This window comes from Sinocyclocheilus anshuiensis, unplaced genomic scaffold (genome assembly GCF_001515605.1).
Source record: "Sinocyclocheilus anshuiensis isolate Anshui unplaced genomic scaffold, SAMN03320099.WGS_v1.1 scaffold1495, whole genome shotgun sequence".
NCBI classification, from domain to species: domain Eukaryota; kingdom Metazoa; phylum Chordata; class Actinopteri; order Cypriniformes; family Cyprinidae; genus Sinocyclocheilus; species Sinocyclocheilus anshuiensis.
In genome coordinates, this window is record NW_015558671.1 from 969,493 (window position 1) to 983,395 (window position 13,903).

A 13,903-nucleotide genomic window follows, 5' to 3' on the forward strand; every position below is an offset into this window, starting at 1 on the left:
ACTTTTGCTGTTTTGCATTATATTCTCAAAGCAATTAATAAACAGTTATTTTACAGTCTTCGGTTCATAAACGGCAGCTTCATACCAGGTATCTACAGGACCTCTGGACAAGACTGTCCTGTAGAGTGTTCTGATACAGTACTTCACATCTAGTGTTTTGGTCTGTGACATCTAGTCAGATGGAGGTCATTTTATAATTTTAGATGTATTGTAATGATACACATATGGACATTTGTTCATCAGACCTATAAATAAAGACATTTCAGTACATGTGCCTGCAGTAATATTTTTCTGAAAATTTCTCAAAACTGCATTGCATGAGTTACTGTTAGGAAAGAAATCCTATTCTATACTTTCTTTCTCAGTCTTTTGTTCCATTCTCCATAGATATGTGTTTCCGCTCGATGTGTCGGTAGTTGTTTGAAGTGGAGGTTCAGCAGCGGGAAGCTTTGAGTGCAGGTGTCTGAGTGGGATTTGCAGGGCAACAAGGCGCGCACACACTCACACACACACAGCTGTCTTTGTTGTGGCCACCACCTGGTTAGTGTATTGGTTTACGTCCCGCCACTGCTTTCCATCATTCATTCATTCATTCATTCATTCATTCAGTCAGTCAGTTGGTCAGTTAGTCAGTCATTCAGTCCTTCTTTTTGTTTTTTTTTGGAATTTCTGTTTTTGACCAAGAAAGTGTGGATGTGTACTATCCGTGTCCACAGGCCACTGTCTGTTTGCTACCAGTCAGAACAGCGTTTAAACCCAAAAAAAGATAGGAATGGAGAGACACAGGGACAAACAACCTATGCTGTCTCTCACACAAACACACATACAGATACAGGGACAATAACAGCACTGTGTATGGGGAAAGAAGATCCGGCAGGTCGAGATACCACAGGAGAGCAGTGCCTCTGTCTGTCTGCATCTGCTCTGCTCTGCCTGCTGTTTGATGTGCAGGGATTAGGGGAAATCTGAGAGCTCCCAATTTAGCCGAGCCACAGAGATACTCAATATGCAAGAGCACATATACACTCACATCGTGCACACATTGAATGTCTTTGTCAACTGACTGAATGCACTATTTGTTTTCATACGTTTCATATGTTGTATAGAATAAATGCATTTAGTTGTTTTTACATTGGGTTTATGACCAAACTCAGGCATACCTGCTATGATTGTCTGCTGCGACCTAGTGGACAAGAAACGTATTGCTGCCCGTTTCTGCAGGATGATCATGGTGTCAAGATTTCCCAATCACACTTATATCAGAATGTGAAATGATGTGGAAAATACTGGACACGGGGACACCTTTTGCTTTTAAACATTATGAATGTTTTTATAAAAGTGGACTGTATGAATTGAACCATGTAGCAGATAGCATACAAGTATTGTGTGTACAAATATTTATCACAGTCATTGTGATTACCAAGTTACAATTAGAAATTGATTAAAAAAAAGTATAATGAAACATATGTAGAACTGTTATATAAATGTAAAAATTAAAAGGAATAATGCACAAGAGAAGCAGCTCTTTGAAAAGTTACTTCACAAAGAGGTAGAAAATTAGTACAATATGACATGTTGTATAGTTAATATTTTTTGTTATTTAACTATCAACATGAATTATTCTTATTACGGCACATCTGTTTTTTTTTTTTTAAACATTCAGTGTAATGAACTTGTTTTCTCATTTAAGGAAGTAGGCCTGAAAATCCTAATGGAAAATATTAACCATATTAACCTTGATCACATTCACATCTAGTGGTATGTTCACATTTGTTTTTAAGGGTAAAAGAAGCAAGCCTTGTATAACTGATACTATACTGAGCAAATAACATAAATTGCAAACGTTTCATGTTGTGATATAAACATGCAGTCCACAATGTAAAAGATAAAAACAGAAGAAAAGAAAATAATTGAATATGTAGAGAAATCATATGTATCAAAATGAGATTAGCTTTCAATACTATCACATTACTCGTTGTAAAGAGGTCATATCATAATTTTTTTAAAGTATTTTTCCCCTGCGGTTCACCATAATGTTTAGCACCAAAACCCATAATTTAGTGTTACATTACGATTTCCATCCTCTTTCTGACCCACAGAATTCAACAAGCTCTTTTTCTTCCCATAAATAAAAGCCACTTTGCAAAGCCTACATTGCATTCTGACAGGTCTACAGAAACAACACAATGTTAAAATTAACATTAAAAACAGAAAATTAACTGTAACTATAAAGTATATGTCGTTCTTTAAAAAAAAAACAATAGGTGGAGGTTGATATGTGGAGGATCTCTTTGGGCTGATTTCATAAATATATTGTTCTGTTAGTCTCTTGCTTTTAATAGCAGCAGGCAACTGGTGTAGTAACCATTTTGAAGAGCTACTTGTCATTTGTTATTTTGTTGGAGTGATCCAAAGAGCTTCATGCACTAGAGTTGAAGACTCCGTGGAATCCATAAGGAATGTTGACAGGTACTTCGGCTCTTCCCAGCTCTTCAAATGTTTTGGCATCTAGGACTAAAAGAAATGTACTCTTATCCTACAGAGAGAAGAGAAAGAAGGGGTTTAAGACTGAAGACACATTGATAAATGTTATACAATTTAATAATTTCCCATGTTTCATTTTCTTATAAAGCAAGTAAATTATAGAGCTTATGTTTACATACATTACATTCATTCAGGGCTGTTTTGTACCTTAACTGGTGTGATAATCACAGACAGGATGACTCCATCGTCCTCTTTCTCAGCATTGGGTGACAGAATGAAGACAGGCTCTGATGGATAGAGATCAGGCTGGCGCCATACCTGTGAATCAATTTATTTAGCAAACATTCTGCAATTTGATCATAGTAACTGTGAATACCTAGGTATCAACCATGATCCCATTAATTGTTCTCACCTTGAACTTTTTGCTTTCCAGATCCATCTTAATTAGGGAGTCACCCACTAGGTGTCGGAAGCCACAACCATAGTAGTATTTATAAGGTTTGGTGTTATATCTGGCATAGTTAATATGTGGAAACTCCAAGCCACCATAGTCTTTCAGGTCTTCGCCATGGAGATCCTCAAACGTGCAAAATACCTGAGAGAGAGACATGTTCTAAAAGAGATGAAGGCTCTCCAACACATAAATGCACTTTTTGTGTTGTGTATTCAATTAGTAACATTACTGTAAAAAAAAAATCTGGGGTTGGTAAGATTTTTTGTTTTTGAAATATGTCTCATATGCTCATCAAGGCTGCATTTATTTGATCAAAAATACAGTAAAACATTACTATTGTGAAATATCATTACGATTTAAAATACCTGTTTTCTATTTTAATACATGGTAAGATTCTGTTTATTCCTGTGATTTTCAGCAGCCATTACTCCGGTCTTCAATGTCACATGATCCTTCAGAAATCAAATTAATGCATCCTTCCTGAATAAAAGTTTTAATTTCTTTAAAAAAAAAAATCTTACTGTCCCCACACTGTAGTATATGTGCTTTGAAGGAAAACCAATGTTTAGAATGAGCAACTTTCAGAGATGTACATAAAGACAGCACCTGATTTTTGGTACGGCAGACAGCGGTAGCTGTGCTGTCAGGCCGTGTGTTGAGGTTCTGTTCCAGTGGGGTTTCACTGCTGATGTTGAGAGGCAGCACAAAACGACGGGGCAGTGGCCTGCTCATGGTGTTATACATCTGAGAGAAAGAGAGAGGGACAGGAAAAATAAGAATTTGAAAATTACAGTATGTAAAATTATGTAAATCTGTGATTGTTGTTGTTGTTGTTATCATTATTAATACCATTATTAAGACAAATAGAGTTTAAAGGGTTAGTTCTGTCATTTATTACTCACCCTCATGTCGTTCCAAACCCGTAAGACCTTCGTTCATCTTCAGAACACAAATTAAGATATTTCTGATGAAATCCAAGATCTCACCCTCCACAATCAGCAACACAAATGACACGTTTAAATCCCAGAAAGGTAGTAAGGACATCGTTAAAATAGTCCATGTGGCATCAGTGGTTCAACCTGAATTTAATGAAGCTACAAGAATACTTTTTGTGTGCAAAAGAAAACAAAAATAATGACTTTATTCAACAATTTATGTCAGTCTTCGACGTGCATTCACGAAAGTACCACGCATGTGTGTACTTGCATGTACTGCACCTTGTTTACAAGCAGAGGAATGCAGACACATACGTCATGGTTCATAACATTACGGTTGAACCACTGATGTCACATGGACTGTTTTAACGATGTCCTTACTACCTTTCTGGGCCTTAAACACGTCAGTTGTGTTGCTGTCTATGCAGGGTCAGAAAGCTCTTGGATTTCATCAAAAATATCTTAATTTGTGTTTCGAAGATGAACGAAGGTCTTATGGGTTTGGAACGACATGAGGGTGAGTAATTAATGACAGAAATTTCATTTTTGGGTGAACTATCCCTTTAAGGAAGAACATTACCTCATCCAAAGCCTGTCCTGACGGACGAGGAAGTTGTTTATGGCCTGTCCATCCAGCAGGAATCCATTCTGCTCAAAAGCATTGATCTGATGGAAGGTGGACAAGGCCTTGGCATGGTACTTCACTGGCATCTCCTGCAGAGAGATGCAGAGTAGTTGGTTAAGATGCTAAAATAGCCTCAAAAATAATCAGAAAATTGTCTTCAAATGTTCTCAATCAGCTTTCATTGCACCATATAAAGCATAATCAGCAAACAAACATACGAATAAACTCATATGCTTCAAGCATCTGCTCCTCATTGTTCTCAGTGCCTCTGTGAGACTATTGTCAAGATTGTTGTCTCACCTTTCCAGTTTGTTTGTCAATAAGGTGGAATGTGGTTTCCTGGTTGGGGTCCCAGTAAACACCCTCATTTAGCGATTTCCCCGTTAGTCTACCAGTCACTATCTTAAACAGATCCATCTTAATGGGCTGCTCGATGAACACTACATAGTTCTCTGACATGCCTGAAAGGTTCAGGAAAATAAAATGAGGGCTTTTCAGTGCCGCACATTGATATGATCGCTCTATTCAGACTATACGATTACACCATTCAGAGTGCCTTGCAATAAAATTACACATGACTCTATTACAGTAGCTGTGTAATAAAATCACAAATGATAGTCATTCTTCATGAGAATGCAGAATGAAAATCTGTCTGTCTAGGAGATATGATGATAATAAACACGACAGATTCTCGTCTTCGCTCACCAAAGCTGTGGTAATAGGAGGGTTTGGATTTGTCACGAGGGGCGATAGAGCATAATATCTTGGCTCCCTCTAGGTTATCTTCTGGGCCGTCTCTTTCTGGTGGCACCCTGATGATGTTATAGAAAGCCCCTATAAAACACACCACAGCACAACATCAAGCCTCCTAATCCTATAGTGACATTGCACTTAGATTGATCAGCACACAAGGAGAAGACAGGAGTCTAACCTTTGTTTCTGTATGAGTTGCCCATGTTGTAAGCTGTGCCGTCTGGGTCAAAGTGTGGATGAGCAGTAGCACCATTCACAGCGATGAACTTGCTCCAGTCCACCTACAGATAATAATCCTACTTAGACATAATGGGTTATAGGCTGGTGGCTATAGACTGGTAATCATTCATACCTTCTGTTTAGACTCCAAAGTATCTGGATCCACTCTGTGTATGTAGTTTGTCTCTGTGCTGACGTAATAGTCACCTTTGTATTTAACAAAGTTGACACTGGCATTATCTGTTGGCTCTGGAATTGGAAAGAGGGGAATTAGTGTCACAAATATCTTTTATTTATTTATTTAGCAACATCATATGACCCCTTTAAACCTCATTTTATGTGTTTTTACCAGTTGAATTTAGATTAGCGTTTACGTTAGATTATATCATAAATAATAATTTACTATTTAAATACTTTTAAGTCAGCCTCTTTGGAAGTTTGCTGAGGCTCCCTGGATGAGAACCACTTTAAATAATGAAATTGATTTTAGTTGTGTAACCCACATATTCAAATGCAAATCTTATTGTTGCATGAAGTCACACTTCCACCATACTGACGGCATTGATCCTAAAGATGGTTGTGCAGTTTTATCCTTTTAAAACACCCATGTGTTACTATATAATTGCCTCAGTTGTAGTGTCCAGAACTCTCTGCCAATGCCATCTCAACACTTTAGTAGTACTGTCACTTTATTTAATCTTAATTGAGAGCTTGTGGTGTCTGATTTAAAAGTATTCTCGTGATTACAGACATACAGCTGTTTGTCTAAGATGAATTTAGACACACTTGGACAATTCCACTGACCACTCCTGTTATGCTCTTGAGCAAGGCCCTCCAGAGACATGCCTCATTACTCTTTCAGAAAACAGAAAGAGCTTTTTGTAACATTTTTAAATCAGCCATTGCTGATGTTTTAATTTTCTAAACCTACTGAGATCCATTTTGCCATGGCAGACAGCACAGCAAGTAAACTTCCTTACTGTCATTCACACACATAATCACAATTTCGACGTACTTATCTCAAATCTGGACAGGAAGCGCTGAAAGAAGTTCTTGCAGGGATCAGGTAGAGCCAAAGTGCCAAACTCTGACACTATGATGCGGTTCCTCTCGCTGTTCTGCTTATACGAATCGCTGCGCAAAAAACGGCTTCTGTACGTCACCTGACCATCCTCAATCTGAAAGCGATGCATCAAGGCCATGCCATCAAACCAGTGGTTATAGCTGAGGAAACATTAACATCGGCATGAGTCAGCCTGAATATTCATGTTAGAGTTTGAATGACATACAGTATTGTGAATAATAGTCTTCTGTGAAAGGTTGTCATGGTTGTGCCTACTTTGTCTACTACCTCTACCACTGTAAATATCAAATGATTAATTGTACCTTTCTATATGTCATTAGTTTTACAGCCAATTACTAATCGCAAGAAACTGTCACGGTTTGTCAAGGGAGGACCCAAATGCAGAATGGACAGGGGAAACAGTTTATTAACAAAGTTAGAGCACAAAAGGATGAGGCAGGAAGACAGTCCACACAATAAGGCAGGGCACACGACAGGAGAACGGGCTGGTCGGGGATGGGGGTAGCTCCAGACTCTGTGGCAAAAGGGGACTAGGTAGCAGCTCAAGGAACCACAGGCTTGGCCCTGGGGATGGTAACTCTTGAAGCACCAAAATGTCTGCCAGGTCAGAAGAATCAGCGACCAGGGAGGACTCAGGAAGCAGGGCAGGAACCAACTCGACAGACACACTCAAAGACAACTTGCTGAAAACTAGAAAGAAAATTTAAAAAAAAAGGGAAAAAAATAAAGGATCAGGAACTAAATGGAGCGGACTCTGAAACAGGCTCTGGAACAGACTTTGGACTGAACTGAGATGAGGCAGACTCTAAACCGGAGACCAACACTAGCCTCTGGTCAGGAGCTCGAGCGGACACTGGAGGCTCCAGGGCTGAAGCATACTCCGTGTAAGTGGGGACTGACGGCTTGAGAACGGCCTCCATAGATATGACAGGGATAGTGGGCTGCTTAGGAGTGGTCTCCATGGCCGTGACAGGAGTGGACTGCTCAGGCCTGACATGAGTGACTGTGATCGGAAGGGCGGGCTGCTCAAAACTGGACTTTATGACCGTGACAGGAAAAACATGCTGCTCAAAACTGGCTTCCGTTGCCATGGACAGGACAGACAAGACTGTCAGGGCAGGATCCTGACAGAAACAGAGATTATAAAATGTATTTAGTTACTATTCTTCACATTCTAGTGATTCTATTAAGATCACAAAATCACAATATTGACAGTTGAATGTTTGCACTCACTGCTGATTCCCAAACTTAAACTTTCCTGGACCATTCCGCAGCAGACTCCCATGGATCCAGGTTGGGATGGTGCCTTTGACTGTGGTGGGGATGGGCTCAGGTGTCTCCTCTACCGAACTTACCAAGGGGGAGATGTTTGGCAGCCCATGTACTTTTGTGAAGTATGTTTTCCGAGCAGCAGCTGTAAAAATCCAGACAGCAAATTGTGATTTGCGTGATGTACCAAATCTGATTGCTTGGCAAGTTGACAGATCAAAATCTGTTCATCAGAAGAATAATCAGAATAATGTTATAAAGATGCACTTGTTAATACAAATGTTCTGAAATTATGATAATGGTAATAAAATGTCGTTTTGAGTATTGTCACTTTGGTAATGTTTTACAATAAGGTTTCATTTGTTAACATCAGTTAACTACATTAGTTAACATGAACTAACGATAAACAAGACTTCTACAGCATGTATAGGTAATTTTCAACATTTACTAATACATTTTCAAATTAAAAGTCATTGTTAACATTAGTTAATGCACTGTGAACTAAGAAATAATGAACAAGTTCTAGGCACAACATGTACTTAGGGTTATGGTTAGAATTATGGTTTGTTTTAGGGTTTAGTTGCATGTAATTATGCATCTTTTTACTGTTATTACTATAGTAAGTACGTGTATATAACATGTATATCAAGACAATGTATAATCAAGTTTGAACCGATATTTTTTACTAGCATGAATAAAGATTAATAAACACTTTAAAAATATATTTCTGATTGTCATTTCAGGTTAGCTAATCCATTTACTAATGTTATCAAATGGGACCTTATTCTAAAGTGTTGCTGACACTTTTATATAGAGGTCCTAAACTGCAAGGTTAGCTAAACCTGAGTTATATTAAATTATATAGCTGTAGTAAATCACAGATTTGCAGACATACTACTCTGCTCCATCATTTATGTCAGCTGAAAGAACAAAGTAAAGGATTAGAGTTAACAATGACAGAGCTGAAATGGCAGAGAGTCAGTGATGTTACAAAGAGAAGCACTATCTTTAGAAAAACAATCCCTCTCCTCTCTACACGTTCACATGTACTGTGATACACTAATGCATAAATAATGAAGTAACTACATAGACATACAGGTATCTTTCAGAAAAGTCAAACTTGTGACATACAATTCAAAAGGAGTTAAATTCAGTTATAAGTAAGCTGCTAAATTTAAACCTATGATAACATTCAAAAGCCATTGGACTCAAAGTATATCTCACCCTCTCTCATATGAATACAGCAGCTGCTTTTAAACACAGACATGTGCTTTCATACACTGCATTGCTTCACACAAACACATATGAAATCTGTGCCGTAACATCCAACAGAAAGTGAAACTTGCAGATGTGCATTAGTGCAGAAGAGCTCCCAGATTCTTACCAATCGTTTGAGGCTTTATGCAGGACATCATGTAGAGAGATGTGAGGCTGCACCCTTGATCAGAACAGAGGATGAAGAAGAGTTTATGACAACTTGTAAAGAGCAATAAAAACTGTGCACGCAGATGGGAGGAGACAAGTCCCTTTTATGTAAGTTGGATCTCTTGCCAACCCTGTTACATGATTACATGACACAGCAGAGGGGAGGGCAGTGGTGCTGGCTGGGATATAATGTGAAATAGCAAGGCTGAAATAAATAGGAACTGAACATACAACAAGGCGTTGTGAAACACAACAAAATGCACTTTAAACAGATACATTTTATATAATTTTGAGAAAATAGCTTCACATTATCGCATGCAAAAATGCATATAATAAAATGCATTGTTTACATTAAGCAGATGTATGCAACTGCAATGATACTTTACAAGTTTTATGAATATTATGTATTATGCATATTCAGCCATGTGCAACACATACAATAGTTGTTCTATTGTTTTTTGTGGTTATTGTTAATTTTGTTAAGAGGTATGTATATAGCCTATATAGACAAGTACCATTTTATATATAGTATAAGTACTAAATTATACAGTATATTGTCTTTTACATACTATTATTTGTTCGTCTGTATTTCAGATTCAGTTTATTTGCCAATACATGCTACAGTAAATGTCACAGCTCTTGGCTAAATCAGAAGGGGTAAAAACAAAGTTATGATAAGATGCAGAGATAATCAGTAGTAAAAGCTTACCTTTGCTGGTCCTAAATGCATTTTTAAGCACACTTGTTGACGTGATTAACTAAAACAAGTAATATACAAGAGAATACAGTAGGTTAAATTCTACACTCGCGCGGAGTAGGCTACTGTGACCCACGTTACGTACACTTTACCCCTAATAAACTTCCTGGTTATGGCTTAACGGCATTCTTTGTCCTACTGTCTTCGTATACACTCAACCGATTCATTGTTTTGAGTGACTTTAAAGTGTTTCTATGCACAACATTCTTATTAAGTCCATAGTTCGTAATGAAAAGATATATGTCTCTATCTATAATATATCTATATACCTTTATAAGCCCAAATGAGCCCAAAATATGAATGGAACGCACGCAAGTTTCATGTTAAGCGTTTTCCTCAGAAACCGTTATACCTAAATAAAACGCTTAACGTGGCTTAATGTATTAAGAAAGTGACATTAAAAGACCAAATTGGGTGTAGTTTCTTAATACATTGATTGAACTAAGTTATGTACAGACAAAAAGGTGTGGCCAGAATATCACGCGACGCGCAAACTTTCACGTTAAGCGTTTTTCTTCCATATAAAACACTTAACGCTTGCATTTTAGCGCGTTGCATTCATATTCTGGCCACATCTGCTTGCCTTCATAGTTTGCAATATCAGGAAGGTGCACCTAAGTATTATATTATATACTATATATAGTATAATTAAGTCACCTTAAGAATTTTTTTTGCGGGAAAGGATTATATCATCATCATCAATAATAATAAAAATAATAGTTAAATACAGAAAATTAGTCAAGAATGATCCTGATTTTATTACATTCAGTGTAAATGGCGATTGATAATGAATAATAAACTGAAAAATGTTGATTTTGTTTTTATAATATATAAGCAACACCAAAAGTTCTTTGGCTTCATTTTTGTTCTTTTTTTTTAATAAATAAGAAAACTCCTACAGGCAGCATGCTATGTTTGGATCATGGCATAACTTACATAAATTACAACATTACCAAAAAATGTTTATCTATGCAGTGGAGAATCAAAGCCAGTAAAATTAAAATTACACCTTAACCAGTGTTTCACAGATTTATATGTGGTTCCTTGTTAAATGTGTTCAAAATAACTAGAGAACTTTGACTAGAAATTTGAATAATGTGTCCACAACAGTCTGGAATCATTATTTAGCCTTTATTTGAATTCTGTGAAGAGATCAAGGTCTCACTGGTGTTTCAGAGAGGTGCCCATCCACATTCAAATCAAACATACAAAACAGACTTCTTGTGAAACTTGCAATCTATGAATGGTTCCATATTAAATCCTCAGTTGCTGGTGCCAAGTAAAAAATGCTGAACAAATATCAAACTCCAATAATATCTATTTGAATTTTTATTATATCATATGACTGCACTGGCAAATCTTTGCTGATTCCCACTAGTACTAATATAGAGTATAAGACAGTCCAACGGTTTAGTATCATAACAAATTACATGATTTATTTTCATTTGTGGTTAGTAAACTATAACTATACATCAACGTAGAAAGCTATTAGAGAACCACAAAAAATCTCAGCAGGTTATTCACTGTAGCATCTTAATATTATTAAGAAGATAACATTATCATGCTTCAAATAAAACAAATACGCAAGTGTATTCAAGTAAATTTGTTGGCTTTAAAGCATATTGTAAACACAGATGTGACCTGCAGACATTGTGAATATGATCAAGCATTCCCAATAAAACTGAAAAGCACTGACCTCTGCTGGACATTGACTGTAGCTGCTGAAATAATAAATATTAACATAGTTCCTGAACATAGTCTCTTACACATAGAGACCTCCCTTGTTCTCATATACAGTACTAATAAGGAAAAAGCTAATTATTAACAACCATGGTGGTCGTCTGGAATGCCCAGTAAATAGCCTACAGGTCATCAACAGACATTGCTCTTCATTTAGCCAACGATTCAAAAGTTTGTGTGAAATATCACTATGACAAATATTATTCAAACATGTAACATATGTTAGGAGACGGTATGTTGTCATTTGTTAAGTTGAAGATAGGTACCTTTTAAAACTACCTCAAGTACCTAAAATGGTGATTAATCCTTCAAACCAGTCAGTTTAATTCTGGCCATATAATCATATTTGCCAGAGCATGGTGACTGCCTTGCAGAGACCAACATCATGATAATTGAAATAGCAGAGACCAAAGAATGTGGCTGTGGAGAGCAACAAGACACCAGCTTTAGCCAGCTTGACCTTAGCATCACCGTGGACATAGTCTGTTAGGACTTGACCAATCCCCCTGCAGAAGAAGAAAAACACAGAAATAAAAGATTGAACTAAATATAAAATACAAATAGTGCTTGTGGGACAACTGAAATATTGCATAACCTCACTGATGATTGAGGCATCTAAAATCCACTTTCAATAAAACAACCTATACACCAAGCATTAAGCAGGGCTCTTCAGATGTACACGAGTGACAGATACACACACTCTTACCAGTGTCCGTGCAGTGTGAGAGCCGCAGCAATAGAGTAATCCAGTAGCGGACTGGGACACAGGTATGCAGCTGGAGCCATACCTAACAGAACTATACTCAATACCCGTTCACCAGTCCAGTGCTTGGAGGCTGCTCTTGAACTTGAGACTGCTAAAAAACAAATAGAAATTTTCATTTTGCTAACGACCGTTGTGTATGCAAAGTAAGAGAGTTTATGAAACAGTGTTTTTGCAAAACAGGAAATTCGATTGTCGATTGTCACTGACTACTGATGTTGCCTGCAAACAGACACTTCATTTTTGATTATTTAAATAGTAAAACTGAGTTCTAAATTGTCTAAAATCTCCTTTGGTTCAATGTAAATGTGTTAAAATGTATTAAAATCATGTCTGAATGGGCAATGTTTCAACAACAGTTCATTGTTAATGTAGCACCGCTTTTGCAGCATTATAAACGGAGAAGAGAATGATCATGGAAAAAGTCTAAATACATTTTTAACAATGATTAGTGTCATCGCTCACTGCAGTGTGCTGAAGTTGTGTGGATCCTCCCTGCTGCCAAATGGAAAGGCTCTATATCTCGATTCTTCTGATAGGCAACCAACCCACGAGACAGGTGTGTGTGGCAGAGAAGCACAGCTGTACATGGTATAAAATATTACATAAAAAAACACGGTAACACTTTATTTTAAGGTGTCCTCCTTTTTACACATTGCATGTACTTACTATTGTAATAACAATAAATTATGTTATATTACATATAAGTAACCCTAAGCCAAACCCTAATCCTAACCCTTACCATATAGTAAGTACATGTAGACCTACATAAATACAGAAATATTAACTTTAATATTTCTCAGTATTTAAATGTATAATTACACTAGACAAGGACACCTTAAAATAAAGTGTAACCAAAAACACTACATCGTACAAATATCGTAAGACGTCATACAAATGTTCAGTGGCTAACATTTATGTAATGATTATAAATAAATCTGTGCCGACATGCCAATGAACAGCGTGTCTGTGCCATATTGTGTAATATCATAACTCTCATATTCATTCAGTCATCCGGATAAAACACTAAAATGATTACTTACGTCTTATTCCTCTTTGGCAGAAAGTGCTTAAAAAAATCAAGCTCGCCATGACTGTTTAACTACAAGGTCAGATCAGATTCATATTATTATGATGGTAAGGCAGCTGTTTTCTGTAACAGTGGGTCATTCTCTCATGTATCTGTTGTTTCACTATAATTGATCGATAACGCCATCTATCGCTATGGGGTAGAGTAGGCAACCACCAGAGTTAAAGTCAATCAACAAAACGTTCTAAGAGGGTTACAATACATAAAAATGCATATTATCTTGAATGTAACATTTAGGAAGGAATAGTAATAAAATAATTATATACTTAATATGAAGAAGGTCTCTCAATTTCAATTTTTTTTTT

General features: G+C 36.9%; 2 protein-coding genes across 3 annotated transcripts; both read right to left on the reverse strand.

Moving 5' to 3' along the window:
- Nucleotides 1–1,779: 1,779 nt before the first annotated feature.
- LOC107681253 (beta,beta-carotene 9',10'-oxygenase) lies at nucleotides 1,780–10,095 on the reverse strand. The gene is given in 14 exon segments (XM_016477498.1): nucleotides 1,780–2,536; nucleotides 2,692–2,802; nucleotides 2,897–3,079; nucleotides 3,545–3,682; nucleotides 4,454–4,476; nucleotides 4,479–4,587; nucleotides 4,799–4,959; nucleotides 5,204–5,332; nucleotides 5,430–5,532; nucleotides 5,604–5,719; nucleotides 6,486–6,694; nucleotides 7,788–7,968; nucleotides 9,208–9,427; nucleotides 9,958–10,095. Coding segments are annotated over 13 exon segments (1,611 nt in total). The 5' UTR covers nucleotides 9,239–9,427; nucleotides 9,958–10,095; the 3' UTR covers nucleotides 1,780–2,419.
- A 1,444-nt stretch (nucleotides 10,096–11,539) lies between these two features.
- sdhda (succinate dehydrogenase complex, subunit D, integral membrane protein a) lies at nucleotides 11,540–13,681 on the reverse strand. Of its 2 annotated transcripts, none has more exons than XM_016477507.1 (4): nucleotides 13,552–13,681; nucleotides 12,974–13,090; nucleotides 12,452–12,599; nucleotides 11,540–12,251 (listed from the first exon to the last, which is right to left on the reverse strand). In XM_016477507.1, the coding sequence occupies exons 1-4, from the start codon at nucleotides 13,598–13,600 to the stop codon at nucleotides 12,086–12,088; spliced, it is 480 nt and encodes a 159-aa protein (XP_016332993.1). In that variant the 5' UTR covers nucleotides 13,601–13,681; the 3' UTR covers nucleotides 11,540–12,085. The 2 variants fall into 2 exon arrangements, with proteins under 2 accessions (XP_016332993.1, XP_016332992.1); XM_016477506.1 differs by having other exon boundaries at nucleotides 12,452–12,602.
- Nucleotides 13,682–13,903: the final 222 nt, after the last annotated feature.

What these genes read in the sequence shown, in the direction of transcription:
- sdhda (XM_016477506.1), bottom strand. Translation starts at nt 13,600, where the DNA reads ATGGCGAGCTTGATTTTTTTAAGCACTTTCTGCCAAAGAGGAATAAGA. An exon ending in CTGCCAAAGAGGAATAAGAC is followed by an intron (nt 13,091 to 13,551) that starts GTAAGTAATCAT and finishes TACCATGTACAG; the next exon opens with CTGTGCTTCTCTGCCACACA. An exon ending in CACAACTTCAGCACACTGCA is followed by an intron (nt 12,603 to 12,973) that starts GTGAGCGATGAC and finishes TTTGTTTTTTAG; the next exon opens with CAGTCTCAAGTTCAAGAGCA.